Below are 23,660 nucleotides of genomic sequence, written 5' to 3'. Positions count from 1 at the left end.
ACAAGGAACACAATACAAAAAAGCCAGGGATGGATGACCTGCCTCTCTCCAAATGCTGCTGAACAACAACTCCCATCTGTCCCAGCCAGAAGGCCAGTGGTCAGGAATGAGGGGAACTGCAGTCAAGCCTCTGGAGGTCACAACTTCCACACCCCCAAAGTCAGCACTTCATGTTCAGTAAATTATCTCTTACACACAAAATATAGAAATGTATGGTGCTAAGGTTTTTTAACAGTCACACCTTGACTGTAATAGGTTAACTGAAGGCAAAGTTAGTTGCTCAAATTCACCTAGACAAACCTTGGCGGCAGCTCTCCTGGGGTTCCATCAGACTGTTTGGCCATCTATCCCAGTGTTGCCTACTCTGACTGACAGCTCCCTAGGATGGGATGAGGGAGGCCTTTCCCATTAACTGATGCTACCAGAGATCCTCTGAATGGAAATGGCAAGGACTGAAGCTGAGGCCTTCTGTATGCAAGCAGGGGTGCTTTTCCCTGGAGCTAGGGCAGCTTTCCAAACTTATTTCAAAGTTTGCATGGCTGTAATGTCAGAAAAACCTTTAAGCTATATTTCTCCAAAGATTTGCACTTGTTTAAGTGTTTAAAACTCACCCCATTTATTGAACTGTGGGCAGATCCATGACAGCTGCCTTTTTCAGACACAAACACCTATGACTGGGTTTCCTAAGCTACTCCATCCTCCTTATGCTGCTTGAACCCTGGATCATGCATCCAAATTACTGCACTGATAATTCCAGGGAAGTGAGTTTTCCCCCCAATTCAGAGTTGACTGTGCATAAGGTTTCAGAAACAGCGATAGCCATTAGCTCTTGCAGGCTGACCTAAACCTGCTTGTCAAAATCAGGAGAGAGGGGCAAGTCCTAAAGGACTGAGACACAGCAACAGGAAGCAATCCTTACAGAGTTCCACTGAAACTGAATAGAGAGGTATCTCTTCTTCACAGCTAGGAACATGTCATGGGCATGGCCACTTAAATGCCTACCTTGTGCCTGTGACCAGATGGAGAGGTGAATATGCACAGCCTCTGATCAAAGAGCAAATTGCTACTGCAACCTTTAAGGAACCACCAAACTCTTTGCTGGCCAATGGTGTGTCAGACCAAGCCAGCACACTATCACCTGCAAGCCCCTGGGCAGCAGCTTCTATCTGCATGTACGCACTGTCTTAAAGCAGGGGTGGTGATCCTCCAGCCCACCAACGTTGCTGGCGCTGAGGGGAGTTGGGAGTTCAACACCATCCAGAAAGACAAGGCTCTCCACCCCTCTCGACAGGAAACATCATGGACAGGACTGAGGCGAAGAAAATGACTCAGGAGGAGAAAGAGGCCTGTGAGCCTACGGAGGAAGACATCCCTCCACCAGCGTGGAGTCCTTCAGGGCTGGATGCGTCCATCTGGTGTCCCCCCCAACTCCCTCTAGGCCACGCCCTTCACTAGCCCTGCCTGGGATGTGTCACTGTGCTTGGATCATGCCCCTTGCTTGTCAGGATAGAGAGGGTTGTGTGAGTGCGTGTAGAAACTGCACAAAATTGACCTCTGCTGTTTTGCCCACTTTGCCTCTGCCCCCTGGAAGGCTGCCCAGAAGCAAATGTGGCCTCTGGCCCGGAAAAGTTCCCCCACATCTGCTTCCCAACTTTTTGCCTGCCAGTTTGCATATAAGACACTGAAGAAGGTGGGGAGGAAGGAAAACATATTTCCTCTATGCCAAAATCTAAATGGAGTGGTAGATGGATGGTCTGGGTGGGGGGAGATAAGTACTACATCTAAGGAAAACAAAATCAACAGGTTGAGGGGCTTGTGAAAAATTTAACTCTCTAACATGGCAACACTTGAACATTTTAAAGAGGAAAATACAGAACTATCTTAAGAGAGAACCAACACTGTGTAGTCCAGACATGTGTCAATCAGGATTTTGACTGAGAGGGAAAAATTAGCTGCTGCATACATATTAAACTTGCAAATGCCTCCCGTCTGTATGAACAAGATTAAAACCAAACACCAAACATTCAGACAAACAGCTGAGTGTTCAGTCTCACTCAGCAGCTTGTGTGAAATGAATGGAACATATGATTTTTTTATTATTTGTTTAGTTATCTAAAATGGCAATTCATTTGCTAAGACGCAGACCTACAATTATCACTCTCTTCATGTCATTATCTTACTGCCCTTTTATACACTTAAGAGAAAAACAAATATAATTGCATGGGCCCTTACACCAAGTGTGTCACAGTTTGGGATGTAACCAGGAGTCTTTTATTCACATATAATGACTACTTACTAAAAACTTGGTAAACCATCTCAGAATCAAAATGGGGGTTTTCTTGTTTGATGAGCTTTACCAATCAGACTGGCAGGGTCTCTCAGTGGTCACAGACCAGATTAAGACCTACAGAGGTTCATCAGAATGGAAAAGATGGGCTTTCAGCTATGAAAATTAACTACTAAATTCCTCACCACAAAGGCTTCCAATAATGAGTCAGTTGTAGTCAAATGGGACATTGGTCTGCAACAGAGCACCCACAAGCACAATTCACTGCAACTCACATTTTAGCTTACTTTTAGGATCATGTGAATCACCCTCTGATTTGCCCAGTTTATGTGTCATCTCACCAACCACCAAACCATTCTTGAACCCTGCAGATTCATAGGCTTCTTACTCTATCTATGGAAAAATAATAATACTTTCTCCTGATTTGCAGTAACTATGGTTAACTATGTTGTCCAAAACAAAGTTACTGCTAGCTACAAATTGCTCTCATATAAGAGATTGAGAAATCCGGATTAGAACCTGGTTTTGAATGGCTTGAGAGCAAACTATGGTCACTAACCATGGCTTAGTGTTATGTGCAAACCTAACAGAACTGCTAGAACCCAAAACTAAGATTTTGTCAAGAATGTATAACTTGCTGTTGAAATGGAATACTCAGGATGAAACAGTAAAATCTGCTATGATCAAATGGGCACAAGATGTTGGACATAACATAATGATGGCTGACTGGGAACAGTTATGGACCACTCGTATGAAATTCATGGCATCTAATGCCCTAAGAGAGAATATTATGAAAATGATATACAGGTGGTACATGACACCAGTCAAGCTAGCAAAAATCTATCATTTGCCCGATAACAAATGTTGGAAATGTAAAGAAACTGAAGGCACATTCTTTCACCTTTGGTGGACGTGCCCAAGGATTAAGGCCTTCTTGGAAATGATTTATAATGAAATGAAGAAGGTGTTTAAATACACCTTCCCGAAGAAACCAGAGGCCTTTCTCCTGGGCATGGTCGGCCAACAGGTGCGAAAGAAGGATAGAACTTTCTTTATGTATGCCACAACAGCAGCAAGAATACTTATCGTGCAGTATTGGAAGACACAAGAACTACCCACTCTGGAAGAATGGCAGATGAAGGTGATGGACTACATGGAATTGGCAGAAATGACTGGCAGAATCAGAGACCAGGGAGAAGAGATGATGGAAGAAGACTGGAAGAAATTTAGACCATTTACAGAAATATTATAAGATTAATGAATGTTAAAATGACATCGGATTGAACGTAAAAGGTTATTAGTAATGAAGTGGTGAAGGAGTATGGAAAATTCAAAGGTTAAAAGGTGTAAAATTAAAGGGCTTAATTTATTAAGATATTAAGGAGATGAACTGTATTCCAGTTCATATATTTGATCAGCAAATCCCTTCCCTTTATCTTAACTAAGATTAAGATAAAGATTAGTTAAGATAAAGGGAAGGGATTTGCTGATCAAATATATGAACTGGAATACAGTGAGGGGAGGTGTGGGGAAGTCTGGGAAATGCAAGGAATATTACGAAAATGGAATTGTTTTTATTTGTTATTTTTTTCTTTTTTGTGTTGTTTTTGTTGTTTTGTATTTTTGTATTTTTCTGCTGTTTTCTCTTTTTATGTAAAAACCTTAATAAAAATATTATTAAAAAAAAAAAAAAGTGTTATGTGCAAACCTGCTCATTGGGTGGGAGATCCCAAAATACAATCCTGGTTCCTCACTAGGGTGAACATGTACAGTATGTTAGTACTACTTTCTGCAATATGCATCACAACAGTGTTTTGTTTTGTTTTTAATGTTAAATGCCACAAAAAAATTAAGTGCCTAAAAGTAGGCTGGTCACTTTAGAGCAATCATTATGGATGTTGATAAAACTAAGATAAAAACAAATGAGCAGCTGTAGCACAGAACAATTCCTAGCAATTACAGTGGTACCTCGGGTTAAGTACTTAATTCGTTCCGGGGGGCCACTAGGGGCGCATCGGAAGATGGATGACAATAACATCTCTCCGACCCACAGGGGGTAATTAGGAGGCTGTGATGGGAGTAAATAGCCTCCCTACTCCCCCAGGATTGGGGGGGGGGGCTGCCCTTGCCTGCTGTGCCCTATACCACCCCCGAATTTGAGGGGATGGGGGCACTAGGCAGAATGCCCTCCTGTGGGTTTCGGCACTCCTGGACGCTGTCTCTGATCCGCGCCGCTAGCTGCAAGAACTTCAAAAGGAACAATTAGGAAGAAGCGAATGCACATATTTCAAGGAAGGAGGGGGAGTAAAGACTGCTAACTGAAGAGTTCTCTGATAAACAAGACGAGTCAGAAGAACAAGAATCAATTTTGAGAAGACAGCCAAGACTCGGTATGGCAAAGGGAATGGATGGGGGAGGGGGGAAAAACTTTTCTTTCTTTCCTCTATGTGATTAAACAAGAACCCCCCCCCCCAAGTCAGAAATGGCGCTTTAATGACTTAAGCTGTGGATGTACGACTGTGTGGAGATAAAGTTTCTAATCAAAGCATGTTTTAAGAAAAGCGTGGAAAGTTTAAGAGCTCTGGAATGACGCAGTTAAAAATACCGTCGCCATATTGGTAAGCTCTGTCGGAGGACTTGAGTCTGGGAGGGGGAAAGAGCTGTTTTTATACTGTGGGTGAGACTCCTCAGTGGGATTTAAGAACGACAGACCCTGAGATTAATGATGGAAAGAGCGATGTTATTTATGAAAGTGATGATATATGGAAACCATCACAATATGAGGATTGGTCGAACGGAAAAATCCACACAGGATATAATTGGTGTTTATCTGCTTAAGGAGATTATCAGAAGAGAGCATAAAGGAAAAAGAAAAAATGTACGAATAAGATGAGATGTGGAAACAGCAATATAAGACTGGATAGAATTATGAACTTTATTTGGACTGATTTGGATATGAACGCAGTAGCAAGAAGATGATCGGAATCCCCCTTTGAAACTTGAAATATGGGTCCCCTCAACAAAAATTTAAAATTCGGCTTTGTAATTCGGAATTTATGTGATGTGATTTGATTTTTCGGTTAATAAAAATTATATATATTTTTTAAAAAGTACTTAATTCGTTCCGGAGGTCTGTTCTTAACCTGAAACTGTTAACCTGAAGCACCACTTTAGCTAATGGGGCCTCCTGCCGCCGCCGCGCCGCTGGAACATGATTTCTGTTCTCATCCTGAAGCAAAGTTCTTAACCCGAGGTATTATTTCTGGGTTAGTGGAGTCTGTAACCTGAAGCGTATGTAACCTGAAGCGTATGTAACCCAAGGTACCACTGTAGATGTATGGGATATTATGCTTAAAACAACCCTTAACTGACTTCTTTTGCAAAGCATTTTGACTACAAAATTGCTTGCATCTGCTGGGATCTAGAATCCACTGTTAAAGCAGATGAATCTCGAGGGGTGTCCAGAGCACAGTCTAGTCCTCTTGTGGTGGATGAGTTTCAGCTGGCAAAGCCTGAGGATGCAGAAAAGGTGCCTGGATCAGTTGGAGTGGCCACGTGCTCTGGACCTTCGCCCCGCATGAGTGATGAAAACTAGCAGGAAAGGGACCTCTGGCTGGGCCAGGAAGGTAGGTGATCACTGCCTCCTTACGCAAGGGAGTGGTCCTTGCCTGTTTGAAGGAGGCAGTGGCAAAACCACTCAAGAAACCTTCCCTAGAGTCTGAAAATCTAACTACCAGCCAGTTGCTATTCTCCCTTTTTGGGGAAAGGTTCTTGAGTGGGTGGTCATGGAACAGATCCGGATGCTCTTGGAGGAAACTGATATTCTAGATCCATCTCAATTGGGCTTTATGCTGAGTTTTGGCACAGAAACTGCTTTGGTCATCCTGTACGATTACCTTTGTTGTTGTTTTTCTCTCAGGCCTTTGGCTATTTACACAATCTATGGGCTATTTTTTTTGGGGGGGGGGGTATTTGTTTGTTACTATGTTATATACTTTTGTCTTTTTATATTGTAAACCACCCCGTGATCCTTGGATGAAGAGAAGTATGGAAATTTAGCTGATAAATAAAATAAATAAGCTAGCTTTTCACACAAACCCTTCCAGAGGTCTTAAAGTTTGCCGAATAAGACCATTTAATGAAGTCACACAGGCCAAAATAGATTTCTGTGTAAAAGTCCTGATAGGATGGGCAGGAAAACTGGTGGAGTCTTCCACCATGACTAACCCTGTCTTTCTCATAGAAAGAGGCAGCTAATCACAGAAATATACTTCTTAGATAACTGAATGTAGAAAGTCACTTCCTCAGGAATGTCTGTTATCGCCCCAGCTGGAAATAAGGAAGTGGCACCAACTTGCACAGTCCGCTTTGTGTATGCTAGAGAATGGAGCAGAGGGGGGAAGAAAACTGGATCACAAAGAATGGGTTTGAAACGCAAACGAAGCTCTCTCCTTCATAGAGAAACAGTTTCTCCTATGGCCTGGCAGCAACGCATTCCCACCTCAAGGTTCAAAACCTCAGTCCCACCTCTCATCATTTAACAAAACCTGCTGCATCTATAGAGCACCCACATCTACCAACACCAGATGGGTTATACCCAGGTGCTAGACTTAAATGAAGACCATAGAGTTGATGCAGACCATGACAAATGGCCATCAGTCATCCAGCAAGCCGGCCAAGCTCTTCATGACTAACCCTTGTTAAGATAAGGAAACGGGGAATATAGTAACACCACCATCACCAAAAGACTGCTATAGAGCCATTTAAGTTGCTCTGGGGACACAAAGCTTGTACCTTCCATCAAAACTCACAGAATACATTCAAGTAACAGCAGTTAGCAACTGAAAGTTCTAGCAAAGCAACTGGTTGAAACATGAACAGCTATCAGATGATGAGCAAAACTCATTCAAAGTCCCCTAAGCCTGTTACACAGCACCAGTAGCAGACTGAAGATGTTCATGAGCTAACATGGGGTGGGGTGGGGGGTAAGAAGCAAGATGTGCATATAAATTGTGTCTTTATAGTCCTATGGGGTGGAAAAATTAATGATTGAAACGTGAATATGGGGTTTTGGAATCAAAAACATCTTGCCCAGAGCAGAACCACCCAGAACACATAACTTAGCACTGTTTGGAGTTGAGCTGATAGTAATTGGGGGCGCTTCTGACAGATAGTTCCATTTGAAAGAAGTACTTTGGAAGTCTTGAAGAGCAACGGACTGGCACCTTTTACACCTTTAATAAATAATTTTTTAGAAAGCATGAGGAGCCTCACCAGGCCTGTGCGACTCAAATAGTTTTTCAAATATACAAATAGCTAAGAGGTAGTAATAGGGCTGGTATCTCAACCCACTGGGAAGACTACGAACCAAGCAGCCAAATGACTTCATTGCTCAGTGCCATGTGCTTACAACGGAACACAGAGAAGTGCTAGGTCCAAGAACAAAGGGCCCTGAAAATGCAGAGTTTCTATGGAAAATCTGCCCTGGAAAGATCTATGGCAATGCGCAGAAATTCACCACAAAATTAGCTGTGACAGATACAGACAGAACAAAACTGCCAACTTGCTTGCCAGAGGAAGAAACTGAGTACTTGGCACAGCTACTGCATTTCAAGTCCTGAACAGCAGTTTGTTGCTCCTACTGTATTGGGAGGGGAGGAGAATGGCAAAATCTAGAAGAGTACAGTGGTACCTTGGTTTAAGAACAGTCCTGTTTATGAACAATTCAGTTTACAAACTCCACTAAACTGGAAGTAGTGTCCTGGTTTGTGAACTTTACCTCGGTCTAAGAATGGAATCCGAATGGTGGAAGGGCATCGGTGGCGGGAGGCCTCATCAGGGAAAGCATGCCTTGGTTTAAGAATGGTTTCGGTTTAAGAACGGACTTCCGGAATGGTTTGTGAGAGCCACAAAAAAATTCATCGAGGGCCGCATGTGGCCCTCAGGCCATGTGTTGGACCACCCTGCTCTGTTAGTTACACTGCCTCTGTAGTTACACTACACAGGCCCTCAGTCAAATATATATTAAGTATATATTAACATGAGGAGGAGGAGCTGAATTTAGAGAAATCACAAAAGAATGGGATGCTCCTCATTTCTGATAAATTAACTTGTGCCACAAAACTGTCTACTTAGTAGATGCTGGGGCTGAATTTTGAAGGCTTCACTTCCACATCAAATTCCTTGTGAGCATAAAAGAGAAGGCAAAGAACAAGAAACGTGATAATCCTAGGTTGGTGGCTTGCCCGTTTACTGGCTGGTGGCCTGCCCTATTAGTCACAGCCTCACTCCATGCCACAAAGTCCACAGACCTTAACTTCTACAGTAACCCAACCCTTGCAGTTTCTTCCTCACTGCTCTCAGGACAGGAATGACATATTTGGCTGGCAGAGGTTCAGCTGTGTGGAGCAAGCAAGAGATGCCGTTTCTTAATTCTGGTCTTTCCCCAGAAAAACAAATAGTGCAGCTTCCAAAAATGAGGAGGGTTTTTGCTCCCAAGCTTCAGATTTGCACGCCAAGTTTCAAACTAAAACCAACATTTTCATAGGCAAGTTTTATGAGTGAAAGTGCTGATAGTCCCTCAACAGAAGAAAACAGTAGTAATGTACTTCTGTTAGCACTCTCCCCCCCCCCCCCCCAGCCACTGGAAGAGCCTCAAGGGATGCCTGCAAAGGCTTCTGGTGTCAGCACATGCAAGTAAGTTCAAAAAGGGATCTTCCTGGAGGAATTAGGAACAGGAAAGGTTGAGGGGAAGGGCCCAAGGTTTCATACAGATTATACAGATGCAAACTATAGGCATATTCCCCGGCAACTGCAGGTTTCTTGATTTCTCAGTTGTGCAGGAAGATGAAACACCATATCCCTCGGAGATGACACAACCGAATGCCCAGAAGGAACATTGAAGGGCAGGAAAGACCAACCATGGGTACAACATATGGTGGGGGCTTTTATCCTGCACATGCAATGGTTTGCACACTTTTCCTGTGAAAATGCTAGCTTTTGAGAAGAGGCAACAGAAACCACAACAGGAGAGAAGCAAGATTAAGTCCTTGGCAGCAAATTCCACTGTCGAACAGTAAGAGTGTGGTGGAGTCTCCTTCTTTGGAGGTCTTTAAGCAGAGGCTTGACAACCATATGTCAGGAGTGCTCTGATGGTGTTTCCTGCTTGGCAGGGGGTTGGACTCGATGGCCCTTGTGGTCTCTTCCAACTCTATGATTCTATGATTCTAAGTTTCATGCAAAGAGGAGAGAATATCCCATATTCTCACAAAAAGACAAAAAAGCCAGAAATAAAGGATGTAAGTGCATCATTAGGTTTTTTAGTTGCCATTTCCCCCCTTAAAGGAACATGTTTTGCAATCAGTGGTAAGGATTGCATGAAATTCCTTGCAGCAGGGGGTGGAGAACCCACCAGACCATTCTGGCCAAGTCCCGCCCACCTGCCCTAGATTATACAGGCAACTTCCCCACTTTCCAAGCCCCCACATGCATAAGCGAAATGCACATGTGGGGAGCACCCTCTAAACAGCTGTTTTACCTATTCAGAAGCATAGATCACAAGGGTAATCTAAGGGGCAGCGTAGACCCCCTTCCTCCTCCCCTCAATCTCGCCAGAAAGGGCAGGGAAGCTGCACAGATGAGCCCACTGCAAGGAACGGCCTTCTGCCCATCAGCTGTTGAGTGGAGCAGCACAGCAGCAGACAGAGCTCCCACAGGCCATTCTGAGGGGCAGGGCCACAGCTTGTAAGCTTTTTATAACGGAAAACCTTTTTGCTATCAGCTTCAGAAGCAGAAGGGACTTTCCTCCAGAAGAGTATCCACAAGCTTCATGACCCCAAAGAGGCTGAATTCTCTGAATATTAGTTGCTGGGGGCAACAATGGGATGGCCGCTGCCTTCATGTGCTGGTTGTGGACTTCTCAGAGTCACCTGGGTGGTCAGTTTCAGAATTTCTGGTCCTCTGGGGCTCTTTTTCATTGTTCTTAGTCAAGAAATATGTTTAGCTCCTTCGAGAATTAGGCCTTAAACATAAGAAAAGCCCTGCTGGATCAAACCAAAAACTAGTCCAGGACACTGCTTCTGTCACTGGCCATCCTGGTGCTTCTGCGAAGCCCTCAAAAAAATATGTGAAGGCAACAGCCAACTTGTTGCTCCCCAGCAACTGATTTCAGCCACTGATGTTCAGCAGAAGCCGCAGAACCCCAGTTGCTGGGGACTCTCTACTCTCGCTTGCTGTTCTAACAGCGGCCATGCAGAGCCTGCCTGCAATTAGGACACACCATGCCAGCATGCAGATAACAGCTCATACATGCTGAATGCTTCCCCATGCAAACCAGCTCCCCCAACACAGAAATTTAAACACTCTTCTGACATCCTTAGTGAAGGAAATTATCTTCTGTAGAAATATCTTTAAACAATCTGAAGTGATGTGGTCCAAAAACTTCAGCTGCTATTTCTCTGAACTAGAACTCCAGACATAAAGTACTTCTGCTTTTCAATCTGCCTCTGACACCTTTTCCAGCATCATTGCCGAACGAGAGCTCCAAATGATTGCCGTTACACACACTCACTAAAAGAAGTTGGTCCCTTAAAGAAAAGACTGCGTGGCTGAAAGGAAAAACACAAGGAACTTCCCAGTTTTATTCACAACATCTGGCTTAACAGGAAAATTAGTTAAAGCCTTTAATTCCAGCTGCCAAATATTCCCAAGGAATTAGACAGCACCACCCTCTCCCAAAGTTTCATCTTGTTTGTAAAAGATCATGGCCAAAATGAAGAAGGTTCATCTGATGAAGAGCCCCTACTCTGCTGAAAGCCCAGCTCACACTGCCACATGTCTGGTGTCAGCAGGGCCGCTCACTGCCCTCTGCCAAGGAGAAAGCAGGGAGCAGGAGAACAGGGCTGCTCTCAGGCACGCACAACCCCACTTCAGGTTGCAGTCTGGCTTTTGCTGGTGCCTAGATACAGTAGCCACGGGCTTCAAGTCTCCACAAATATCATGCGGGTGGTGCTGTGGTCTAAGCCACTGAACCTCTTGGGCTTGCTGATCAGAAGGTCGGAGGTTCAAATCCATGCAATGGGGTGAGCTCCCATTGCTAGGTCCCTGCTCCTGCCAACCTAGCAGTTCGAAAGCACGTCAAAGTGCAAGTAGTTAAATAGGTACCGCTGCAGTGGGAAGGGAAATGGCGTTTCCGTGCGCTCTGGCTTCCATCACGGTGTTCCATTGCGCCAGAAGCGGTTTAGTCATGCTGGCCACATGACTCGGAAAGCTGTCTGTGGACAACGCTGGCTCCCTAGGCCTAAAAGCGAGGTGAGCGCTGCAACCCCAGAGTCACCTTTGACTGAACTTAACCACCCAGGGGTCCTTTACCTCCTACACCTGAATTCTGATTCCCTGCGGGAAAGAGTGGGCTTTGAGCAATGCTTGAAGATCTACTTCCTCATATTCACTTTTTAATCTAAGGTTGCTTTTTAAAAATAAAAGTGCAGACTTCTCAAGTACTCTGCAATAAAAAAGCAATTTATTGATCATGTGAAGCCAAACTGTTGCACTTTCTGCCATCCCCGGCATTTGGCACATCCTTCCCCTTCCTTGCCGTAAAGGGAAGAGGTGCTTGAACAGCACTGGTTTCCCCCCTGCTTTTTAATTCCATGCACAGCACATTACAGCCAGGGCTGTCAAGAACTGCACATGGTATGTCTCCCCAGGTAACCGTATGAGATTTAAACCTCCCACTCACTTGCACACTCAGAAATCGAGAGAGAGAGAAGCTGCCAGGTAGAGTTCAGCTGGCACATGCACGAGCGATACAAAAACCCGGCAGCAAAGAGTTAAGCCGCCCTTTCCACTTGACTCAAAGCTGCTTCTCCCTTTTTTGCAGAAGAGCTCCTATCCCATCCTTCTTCCAGGCTCACAGCGGCCAATCAAAGCAAAGGGTGGAAATTATTCAGCCTGCCTCCCAACCCAAAGAGCTGTAATGACCATATATGGTAAAAACCACTGTCAGAGCCCTGCACTGACAGCTGTGGAAATGCTGCCGCTGCAGCAGCCGTGGTGGAGGCAGGGCTGCAGAGAGAGAGAGAGAGAGAGAGAGAGAAATGCAAAGAACAGGCAGCTCAGCTTCCTCCATATCTCTCTCTCTCTCTCTCTCTCTCTCTCTCTCTACCCCCCCCCCCAAATGAGAGTGGGAAATAGGCACTCGTCTGCCCTGCCAGCATCAGGGCCACAAAGCACATAAGAAAACACCCACACAGTAAATTGTGGCGGCTTCTACACCAGGACTCGGATCATAGTTATTATTCGTGCTATAAGAATATGGCAAAAGCTTTTATAGGAAGAAAAAGAGAGGCATTTGATCTGTTTGTTGCTACAGAATGAGGCTGGAAGAACAGGACGATTGCCTGATGCTGCTGGCACGGCTGGCTCTCCCCAGCCCAGTTCATGCAAGAAATGTTACAAGGAGGCCTGTGCCCTCCCTGCTGGGAGGCAACAGCCTGTTGGGAGGCAGGTTCTCCACAAAGCAGCTCCCCAAAATCTTACATGGCCTTAACAGACCCTTTGAATGCCACTGAAATGCGTCATATCTGCTTCAGACAGCAACAGCCACCTAAAGACCAGCAGGGCTTCAACATTAAAACACATGTGGCTTTAAGAGTATCCACACAGAGGAAGGAAGGAAGCCTGTCCGGCTGGGACTGGAACAGACTAGGGGTGCTTGAAATTCTATTGTCTCTTCTGAGGCGCAGTGCAAGCAAGGCCTTGCTGCAAGAAAGGCATTTTAAGTGCTGTTTGACAGCTTCACTTATCACAAGTAAGGAAATCTAACAGAGCTGCACAGGAATGGGATTTCACAATATTCATACAGGTTCTGGGCTAGTTTTTTATTATACTGAAAACCCTCTGGTACTTAGCTTATCTAACAGATACCCTGAATTATCAACTATTCCTTCTGTTTCAAATTTTCAGTCTGCAAGGGTCTGCAACCAAAGCAACAACGTCCATGCACAACAGAGATATCTCAACATGCTTGGGAGAACCCTCAAGGTTTGTGAAAGTAGCCCCCCCCCCCCCAAAAAAAACCCTACAGGAAAAACCCTAAGGAAAGAGACCCAAAAACAATCCAATGAGGACTGAGTATGTTCAGTGGGAACAAAATGTTGAATGTTGCTAGGAAACATAAAGAGTGACCAAATAGTACTTCATGCTGCAACATTTTATTGCAGTCCTTGACTTACCCTGAGACTGCAGAACTGAAGGGAAGCAAACACACATACTGGGTTCAGAGGAACAAGGGCCATAGGAGGTTGTGCTCCCTGCCTCCCAGGAAGATCATCATGTCAAGGGGCAGATCAGTCTCATCCCATTGGTCAGGGAATAAGCAGCTGTGGGGAGACTGTTTTCCTGCCTAAAAAGGCCACCTTGATCCAACTATCAGCTGCGCTGGGACAGGGCTTTTTTGAAATCTGTGGTAAGTTGCCCTGAAAATAAGTCAACCAGAAGGCAGAACACAAATATTCAAAATAAACCATCAGGGCCTTTGGCCTCCTAGTCCCCTACAAAAATACTAATTCATTTTAGCCCAGGTTCTGAATTCTGAGTCTACATACAAGAAGCAAGATCCCTGACTGCAAAGTTAAGGCTATGCATGGACATTCCAAATGACCGCAGCTCAGTGGCAGATGATGTGTTCAATCCCCAGCAGCTCCACATACGGTGGGAGAAGCCCTGCCTGAACCCTGGACAACACACTGTCAGTGTAAACAAAAGAAAGTTAGATAAACCAATGGTCCAACTCAGTATAAGGAAGCTCCTGGTGTTTCTATTATGTTCACACAACCATCTGAACTTGCAATAAGTCAGTAGGTGGAGCCTGCTAGCAGGGTCCCACTCCTACACACACGTTCGCTTTATAACTGTGGAAGCAGTTCTTCCATTTTGTATGTCTTCACATTTCTATTAAAAAAAAGAATTAGAGCAATTTCAAATACAATGTGCCAAGGATGGGAGCTGTTAGTTTGGAGAGAGAGAGGCCTCTAAGCTAGCAAGCTGCTTGTTCTTCTCCTGAATTAGACTGGTGCTTGTCAAAATGACTATAATGAATGCGTTGCCAACAACACCAAATTCTAGCAGTCACGTGACCTATGTTTCTATCTAGTGGACTTTTCGTATTCTGAAGGAAAAATAAAATATTGTAATAATTGGGCAGAGTAAGCTACAGGACCACGTTTAAACTATTGTTTAAAATACCACTTACCTTGTGTAGAGGAAGAACCAGGAATGCACCACCACCGCTAGCCTCTATTATTATTGCAACGAAGTTGGGATTTACTGCACAAAAAGAACTGTCCCACGTCACCCGAGAAACTCTAATGTCATCGTAACACTGGTCGTTTTTCACTGCTTGACCAAAGACGTGCCGAAACTTGCTCTGTCGTACCACTCGTCTCATTGTTTCTGCAGAAGAAAAAAATTCAGCATGGGTTACTGTTTCTCTGATTCCTCCAGTTAGGGTGCTTCCAGAGGAAGGTTTAATATCGCAAATGGGTTATTGGCAACATTTTTAAAAAAATAAAAATACATCAGATTATCCCTTTCTGGATTAAGTAGGGAAAATATACATACTAAAATTTTGACATTGTGTGGACAGAGAAAAAACAACGCCTTGCACACATGAGGAGCACCAATAAACACCCATCTGGAAGGACCCTGGAACAGCCAAGGTAGCTCCTTTGCTCCACTGACAAGATAATTTGCAATGGCTTGGTATGGTTTCAAATTGGATGGAGGGCCGTGTGTTGAGATTCCTGCATCACAGCAGGTTGGACTGATGGCCCTTGGGATCCCTTCCAACTCCACAATTCTGTGCTTCCAAATACCTAATTTTGAGCTCTGGAACAGTGCCAGCCAACTCATAATCCAGATCAACTATTTTGTTTAAATACTGTTGTTTGGTTCTCTGAGTTCACTGTAGTTTATTGAATGGTTTGTTGTAATTGGGAGCCTATTATTCAGCTATTCAAGCAGAATATAAATTTACTGAGTACACACCCAAGCTTAACAGGACTACTGTGGAGTAAGCACATTGATGCTTGCACCCTTCATTTGTCTTCATTATGTCTCAGAAGAGGAACCTTTCCCAAAAACATTGCAGTAACACTAGAAATATGCCAAAACTCAGAAGAAGGAAAGAACAACTATCCATGATTGCATGGGGGGGGGGGGGGACGTCCAATTTAGTCAACATGACTGGCAACAATCACATGAGAATCAAGAATGCTGCCAAAAACGATACTCTCCAAAGTCACCACCTAAGACTACATTTGGACATTTGACCAGACCAACAAACAAACCAACTCCATGCAAAACAAACCATGATCAATTGTCTGATCAAATATTGTCCAGTGTTGGTTGAGTACATAAAAAGCTTTGACTTTATCAGAACAATAAAAATAGAATTATCAGCAGGTATGATACTTATGCTAATTACAATTATAAGTTAGCTAACTTATTGTGATGCAATAGAAGCAAAACATTTAACTGAATTATTTTAACTCAATGTTAGGTAAGGTTCTCTGATTAGCCATGGCATTGTGGCTGCATAGAATATCTGACCACCGACAAACAACCGGTCATACTATTTGACATGTCAAATGACCTCAGCACCAGCCCTGCTGAAAACTACTGGGAACATCTTCCCCCTGATTAGGATTTCACAAAATTCCAAGCAAGAACTAAAAAAGTGCTTAAGCGCAAGGTCCTTGGCAGAAACCTCTGGTTACCAAACCATCAAATCAAATGCTGCCTCCTCCCACCCCAGGTAAGGTGTGGGCCATTACACACAAATCTGCCTGAAAATAAGGATTAGGGAAGTGTTCTTGACACACACAGACCCCCTTTTTAAAAACAAAACAAAAAAACAACAACCCTTAACTGCTTGTGTGATTGAACCTAAACAAAGATAATCTGTTTTTGGTAAATTTGTGAGTGAAGTTAATGGCCTGTACATCTACAGTTAAGAATGTGAATCAACTAAGCAAAACATGGAAATACTAAATTGCAAAAGCTCATCTGTAGTGCACACTGCATTATAAACAAGAGAAAATGCTTTAGAGTTCTATCAGCTTCCAGCAAAATCTCAACATTTTTGGTAGTGTTCTAAAAATGCAGCCACGATTTCTGAAGCACCCAGGTTTCTGAGAGGTGCTCTGCCTTATAGCTAGCTTTGTTCCAAGTCAGACATCTTTATACGCAGTGTGTTGATACTACACACAGAGATTGTAATATTAACCCTGAAACAATAAAACTTGTTAAAGCTACCAGGCCAACTACAACGGAGGCAATTCTCCAAAGCACCGGAAACTTACTAAAGGCCTGTCCTATGGCGAGGAGGAGGACTGCCCAACCCTTTCTGCAGAGACTGGTAACAAGGAGCCAATCACGGAGTGTGTCTCAGGTACAGTTGGTCCACCTGGGAATAGGCTACCAGCTGGTTCCACACAGACCAAACAGCTGCCAAATTGTAAGGACAAACATTTAGTAGTGACCTGAATGGAGTTCAAGACAGTGATCCAAAGGTGAAAGATTCCATCTATCTTAATCCAAGAGTCTTAGGCAACTCCGTGGTGACATGTTTTTTAAAAAATTACATTAGTGGGAATTTTATACTTTTACAAACAGCAGAGCAGATGGCTCATTAGCACACACACAAAAAACCTTTTATCAACAGCAAAACTACTTGTGGGGGAAAACGATGGCAAACCAGGAACCAACTACTGCATTCAATATCTGTGTTTATGTGCCTGGCATTTTCTTCCTCAGGCATCACCTTGTTATGGTTTAAATAAGAGTAATGAAACACCGAGTCTTCGGAATTGCTTTCCTTGGAGGTTTTCAGAACGACAGACTGGCCATCACAATAAACCAGGGTGCATAGTCTGCCTTCAGTGTGCAGATGGCTCCTCCCTCGCTCCTCCGCTAACGGGAGCAACAAATCACAAACCATGACTGATAAGCCAAAAGCAAGCTTTGGGTTGCTATCTGAAGCAAAACAAACCCTTGTTCTTGGTTCGAATGTAACGCTAGGCCAGGGACCCTGGCTTCTTGTTCCTATGAAAGGAGCAACAAAGTGGGAACCATCTGCATGTTCACAGCAAACCAGCTATGTAAATATGTAAATTCAGTCACTGTCAAGTATTTCTTAACGGTGTTAGAAACTCAGATACATAACTTAATTGCCAAAAGGCACCTGAAACCAAGGTTAGGTAGCCACAATTGAATGTCTAAGTGCCATTCTCACCCCCCCCCCCACCCAATGAAATGTGTTGTTGTTGTTGTTGTTGTTAATTTAATTTCTATACCACTTTATATTTTAAAGAAAAAATCTTAAAGTGGTTTACAACACATGAAAACATCAAATAAAACAATTCAGAACAAAACAAATTCAATCTTCAAGGAAAGTATTTCAGATCCTTCTCCAAGTAACATTTTGCTTTCCGCATCCTTATTTACCCGCTTAATTTAGCTCATACTACAGCAGAAATACTCTAGGAAGCCAATGGGGTGTAGTGGTTAGTGTGTCACCTGGAAGATGAGGGTTCAAATCCCCACTCAAGCCATGAAGCTCCCTGGGTGACCTTGGGCCAGCCACAGCCTCTTAACCTACCTCAATCAATGGGTTGCTGGAGGGGTTAATTGAGAAGGGGAGTGAACCATGGACAAAAAAGGGGGACATAAATGCAATAAATAAACACTTCTGCTCACCTGCTTAAGAAGGCTGGAGGAGTCGGGCAGATAGAGATGTCAGTTGCTAACCTGGCATACAGAGATCTCCATGTGGTGGAAATTGGGCCTGCAAAACGCCAGTTGCAAAACGCGCCTGGTGAATTTCAAAGACTGCTTAGGGATGCATGTCTGAAGTTCAGACCATCCTGTCATAAGGCAAAGAATCAATGGGCACATTAACAGCACAGACCTCTCCTCTTCATGCACCGAGCTTTGCAAAGTGTGAAGAGTAAGATGTCCCTGCTTTAAGCAACCAATACTGTAAAGGAGGCAAGAAAGTGAAGCGAGGGGACAAACTGGGGAAGAACAGGCATTTATTTCAGTTGCACCTACTTATGCTTGGTTGCTGTGGGATATGAGGAGTCACTGCACTCTGCAAGTGAGGGCCTCCTCACAATTCCCACAACTCTCTGGAGAAGGAACAAAGGGAGCCATGGTGGTCAAACCAGTTTAAAACCAATAGAACTTTGCACTGTAGATATATGCTCAGATTAGATCCTTTCTATGGTCTTGGGCTGATGATTACTAACATCTATAATTAGCGCTGTGGGCTAAAGTCTCAGCGCCTAGGGCTTGCTGATCGCAAGGTCGGCAGTTCGAATCCCCGCGGCGGGGTGCACTCCCGCTGTTTGGTCCCAGCGCCTGCCAACCTAGCAGTTCGAAAGCACTCCCGGATGCAAGCAGATAAATAGGGACCGCTTACTAGCGGGAAGGTAAACGGCGTTTCCGTGTGCGGCTCTGGCTCGCCAGAGCAGCGATGTCACGCTGGCCACATGACCCGGAAGTGTCTTCGGACAGCGCTGGCCCCCGGCCTCTTTGAGTGAGATGGGCGCACAACCCTAGAGTCTGTCAAGACTGGCCCGTACGGGCAGGGGTACCTTTACCTTTTTATAATTCATTCAGAATCATTTACTTGGGACTCTCTCATTTAAAGGTATGTGGGAGGCTAATAGTAGAATCCCACACATGTCTAGTAGTCAGAAGCATAGACACTGCTGAAAACAATCAGATTTGCTGCTGACTAACAGACAAGTCTTTAGTTCATTTCTCCCATGGCTCAATGTTGAAAAATTCATCTTGGGACGCAACTTGCCTCCAGTGTTTGAAATTTGTCAGGCGCATTTTGCACCTGGGTATCGGCCACTTGCTACCAAGTGAAGATGCCTGGGTGCCGGGATGGCGTCTCACACCTCTACCATCTGGAGGTGCGTGCCTGGAGATCTTTGGGTCTTGACTGTTTTCACACACTAGCAACACATCCTGTAGAATTCTATCCATTATATTTTATCTGAACAATCAGAATGAATTTCAGGAACCAAGAAGTCATATTGAAAAGACAGACTTTTGAGCCATCTCTCCCAAATTAAAATCTAGGAAGAATCCCAGTCTATGCTCTCCAAGCTACTCAACCAGTGGAATAAAGGATGGGAAATGGAAACAGCGCTAACCAGCCCTGTGGTGTTGCAATGGCAAAGCACAATGGCTCTCCTACTTCCCACTCAGCTACACACTCACTTGACAGATACTGCGCCCTTGCAGGAACACCCTTCTTGCTCTGGCTGCCTGGTTTGTGGTGACTCATTTATGCATGCATTTTGTCATCATGATAAGATAGGCAAGGCAAGACCTGTACTTGGGCCAGTACATTTTCATAACAGCTTTGAAAGAACATCCACTGGTTAGATTTCCTCCCACAAGGCTTGCCAAAAGCTATATAAATCTGATGTTTTACAACAAGCAAGTCAGAAATGAAGCTGTCTCACGCAAGCAATGCTAAACCTGCACACCAAAACTATATTTACAGTTACTGCACAAGGAGGAAGTGAGCGAAAGTTGGCCAGAATCTCTAATACCTCAGTAAATAGGAAAACCAAGGTGCACTAATGCCCTGGGTAAGAAGGCTATATCATCTTACCTCAAAAAGGACCTTTCAAAAATCACACATTCATACATGACCTTTTTAGTTGTAGGTACAAACTTCTTATATGTGAATATGTAAGACTACAATTTTTCAATTGATTAAATGCCACCTGTCCATGTTTCCACCCGCCCCCCTCCCCAAAAAACCCTAGTAATCTTAAAATAGCTGAGGAAGTGTCATTTCTAATAATGGGGAGAAATTTTACAAAATGACTATTTTCCTTTCCACACACACACACACACACACACACCTACACACACCTTTCTCCCTTGGTTTTCCTGTTATGAAGCCACAGCACGCTCAACAGAAACTGTGCAAGATGAACACACACATGCTCAACAGCCTCTCCAAGCCTTCATTTCCATAGCCAAGGGAGTGATTCTTGGCTCTGAATCAGTCGTGTTGATTTGGCTCCCTTTCAAAACAAAGGAGGTGTATGAGAAGTACAGAGCAGCAGACAGAAGAAACATGCAGATTCCAGTTATGAGAAGAACAAATGATGGATCCCCTGAAATGCATCCAATAAAGTTCAGATGAAAATTTAAACAAAGGTTACCTAGTGTCTGAAAGCAAGAGGGGTTTTGCTGCCTCCATTTTAAGCCCTGAAGACAATTTTTCTAACCTAATTAGGTTTTTCATGTTGCGAAACATATGCCCTCCCCCATTATGACAGAGGGAGGGGTGTGTGAAGAGCCAGCTGACTTCCCAAGTGCCACTGGCACCAAGGCTGGTTCATAGCTATCAAGACGCAATGGTTCCATGTGCTACAGAGGGTGGGGTATCTGAGAGAAAAGGGAGAGGAGGAAGCAGACGGGAGAAATTGTAAAGGCCCTTCCTATTTGGAACAAGGAGAGTTTTGTCCCTGGCAAATAACAACACTAGTCCACAAGCTGGCTAATGTTTCCTTATCTATATTCAGTAAGAAGATGAAAGGAATTCCAAGTGCTTTTGTTCATAAATACTGCATTTTATATAGCATAAACTAAAAAGAGATACAAAGCAAACACTTTTCATTGCACCATTTGCTGGGGCAATAAGACACAAAATTCTTTATCAGGGAGCATCCACACAAGTTGTGATCCCCTTTCACAACAGTAGGCACCGAATGATCCTAAATCCTTATTCTCCATTCTGCCTTAGCTGAGAAATCTATTCCCTCCCTGAATCCACATCTGGTTGCAAGTTAACACTGTGATAGACATCTCCTCAACTTCCAAAGGATGTCAGACTTTGACCTGATGAACTGACCCACAGCTTGTGATTGTCAGGAAACAGCCAATTGTCAATAAAGTCCCACCTGGGTCCCCAAAACAGGAGATCAGAAGACTCTTTGTAAGTAGAACTATTAGAATAGCTAAAGGTAAAGGTAAAGGTACCCCTGACCGTTAGATCCAGTCGCAGACGACTCTGGGGTTGCACGCTCATCTCGCTCTATAGGCTGAGGGACCCGACTTCCGCAGACAGCTTCTGGGTCATGTGGCCAGCATGACTAAACCGCTTCTGGCGAACCAGAGCAGCACATGGAAACGCCGTTTACCTTCCGCTAGAGAGGTACCTATTTATCTACTTGCACTTTGACGTGCTTTCAAACTGCTAGGTGGGCAGGAGCTGGGACCAAACAATGGGAGCTCACCCCGTCGCGGGGATTCGAACCGTCGACCTTCTGATCAACAAGCTCTAGGCTCTGTGGTTTAGACCACAGCGCCACCCGCATCTGAACTAAAAGGTTTTGTTATTGTTGTTTTCCTGATGCAACGTTCTGCCTCTTACCTTTTAAAATTCTTTTACAAATTTGGCTATCCCCAGAGTGCGGCAGGTAGGCTAGGTGCTCTCTCTGTCTACCCTACTGGATACCTGCCTTGAACCACTAATAATCACTCCTGTCAGGGGGTAGAAGGTGCTAAGGTGGTGTGGTGAAAACCTACGACCAGCCTACCATGAGAGGTAATTGTGGGAGGAAAGGAGTAAAATGTTCTTTACCTCTCCTTCTGTTCCCCTTGAACTCCCATCATTCCTAACCATGCCTAGCTTGACAATCAGCTTTCCAACCAAAGCAGGTTTTACATTCACATGAAACTCACTTTAATTCTCTTTTATCTTTTGCTGGCAGGAGGCCCAGAGTTCAGGTATTCCACCATGGTTTGGAGGATCAGGAATGTGCCATGGAAACAGCTCCTTTTGGATTGTACTAACCAAACTCTTCTTTCAAATAGCCTCCATACCATTATTTAAAGTGGGTTTGAAAACCATGATTTGGAGATTAAAGCTAATCACAGTTTGCCCAATTCAGACATCGCGGCAACCTGGAAATGGAGGAAGGCGGCCGCGCATGAGAGCAGGGGGAACGCATGCAGGCCTGCAGCACTCTTGGTCCTCCAAATTATGGCTCGGAGGACTGTCTAATCTGAACATATAGGTGGTAGTGTGGTTCTCATTTGTCACAAAAATGGATTGAAAGTGGGCACATTTTCCTGTTTTCAAGAACTGTCTAAAGAGGAAAACAGATGTACTTCTGAAGCTTGGAGGAATTTCAACCTGTTTATGCAAGAGGAAATACATCCTGCTAGGGAACACTTACAGGAAAAGCCACTACAGGAGCAAAAATCCTGCTTTGCCTCTGAAAAGGGAGATGTTTACACAGGGCCAGAGAAAACTCAAAATCTGTATTTCGCTTTGAATGATGATTTGGACAATCCAAATTACAGATCAGCTTGGCAAAGGAAAGCATTCCTTTGCCACATCATCCCAGTGCCTGCAGGCCTTTTCCTTCTTGCATTCTATGGTCCACTTTGGCCATCAGGGTATTTATTCCTGATTCCCTGTGGATGTGCACTGAACTCCCAGGAAGCACCTTGCTCCCTTAATACCATATTATGGGTTATCTGTCCATTCAGTGTGTTAAAAGGAGCACCTGGATTTTTTGTCAGGCTAAAATGTTAGGAGGAGGATGTGATATAATATTAGAAAAATTAAGCTCACCCAAAAGGAAGTCTGGTATGTTCTGCTGCAGCAGCAACCACACACCACTTCCAAATATAAAAATAAGGACACAGTTTCTAGGTTCATCTGTTACATCAATCCTTGCTATTAGGATAAAACAATCTAACATAAGATAACGACATAGGAAACTGCCTTATACGGAGTCAGATTCCTTGGCCTTTCACAATCAGCACTGTCTACACCAGGGGTCAGCAAACTTTTTCATCAGGGGGCCGGTCCACTGTCCCTCAGAACTTTTGGGGGACTGGACTATTTTTGAATAATATAAATGCCCTGCAAGCTGGTCCTGCAGCTGCCTCCGGACCTGGAGGAGGAACACACTCTGCATGCGCTCAGGAGCGCGTCTTGGCAGTGCCCGCTCACTGGCATTGTTGACAAGCAGCAGCCGCTCCATCGGCCCGTCCCCGCGGAGCTTCCACGTGGCGTGCGCCAGGCACTGCGGCCCGCCGTCCGAGGCAAGGTCAGCGGGCAGGCTGTGAATGTGAAGCGCCGGCCAGGAGGCGCACAGCTTGCCCTCCAGCTGCTCCAGCGCAGCCGAGCACGCCACCAGCAGCAGCGCTGAGCCGGGCGCCAGGCTCCGGCTGAAGCCCCACGACACGCCCATCACAATGCCCATGGCATGGCCCAGACCCGCCCCCTGCCCACTTCGTCCATGGCTGCGCTGGGTTTACC

At 44.5% G+C, this 23,660-nt stretch overlaps 1 protein-coding gene across 3 annotated transcripts in view; it reads right to left on the bottom strand.

The window, feature by feature from the left end:
* The window catches only part of CORO1C (coronin 1C), a 65,402-nt gene that overhangs the window by 24,299 nt on the left and 17,443 nt on the right, over positions 1 to 23,660 (bottom strand). For all 3 annotated transcript variants that reach the window (XM_083407591.1, XM_083407593.1, XM_083407592.1), the window contains exon 2: positions 14,541 to 14,740. In XM_083407591.1, the coding sequence (XP_083263717.1) occupies positions 14,541 to 14,740 (200 nt within the window). The remainder of the gene's footprint in view (positions 1 to 14,540; positions 14,741 to 23,660) is intronic.

This window comes from Podarcis tiliguerta (assembly GCF_965153285.1).
Source record: "Podarcis tiliguerta genome assembly, chromosome: 13".
NCBI lineage: Eukaryota > Metazoa > Chordata > Lepidosauria > Squamata > Lacertidae > Podarcis > Podarcis tiliguerta.
Note: the sequence above shows the minus strand (reverse complement) of the source record. Positions and strands in the feature narration are given on the sequence as shown.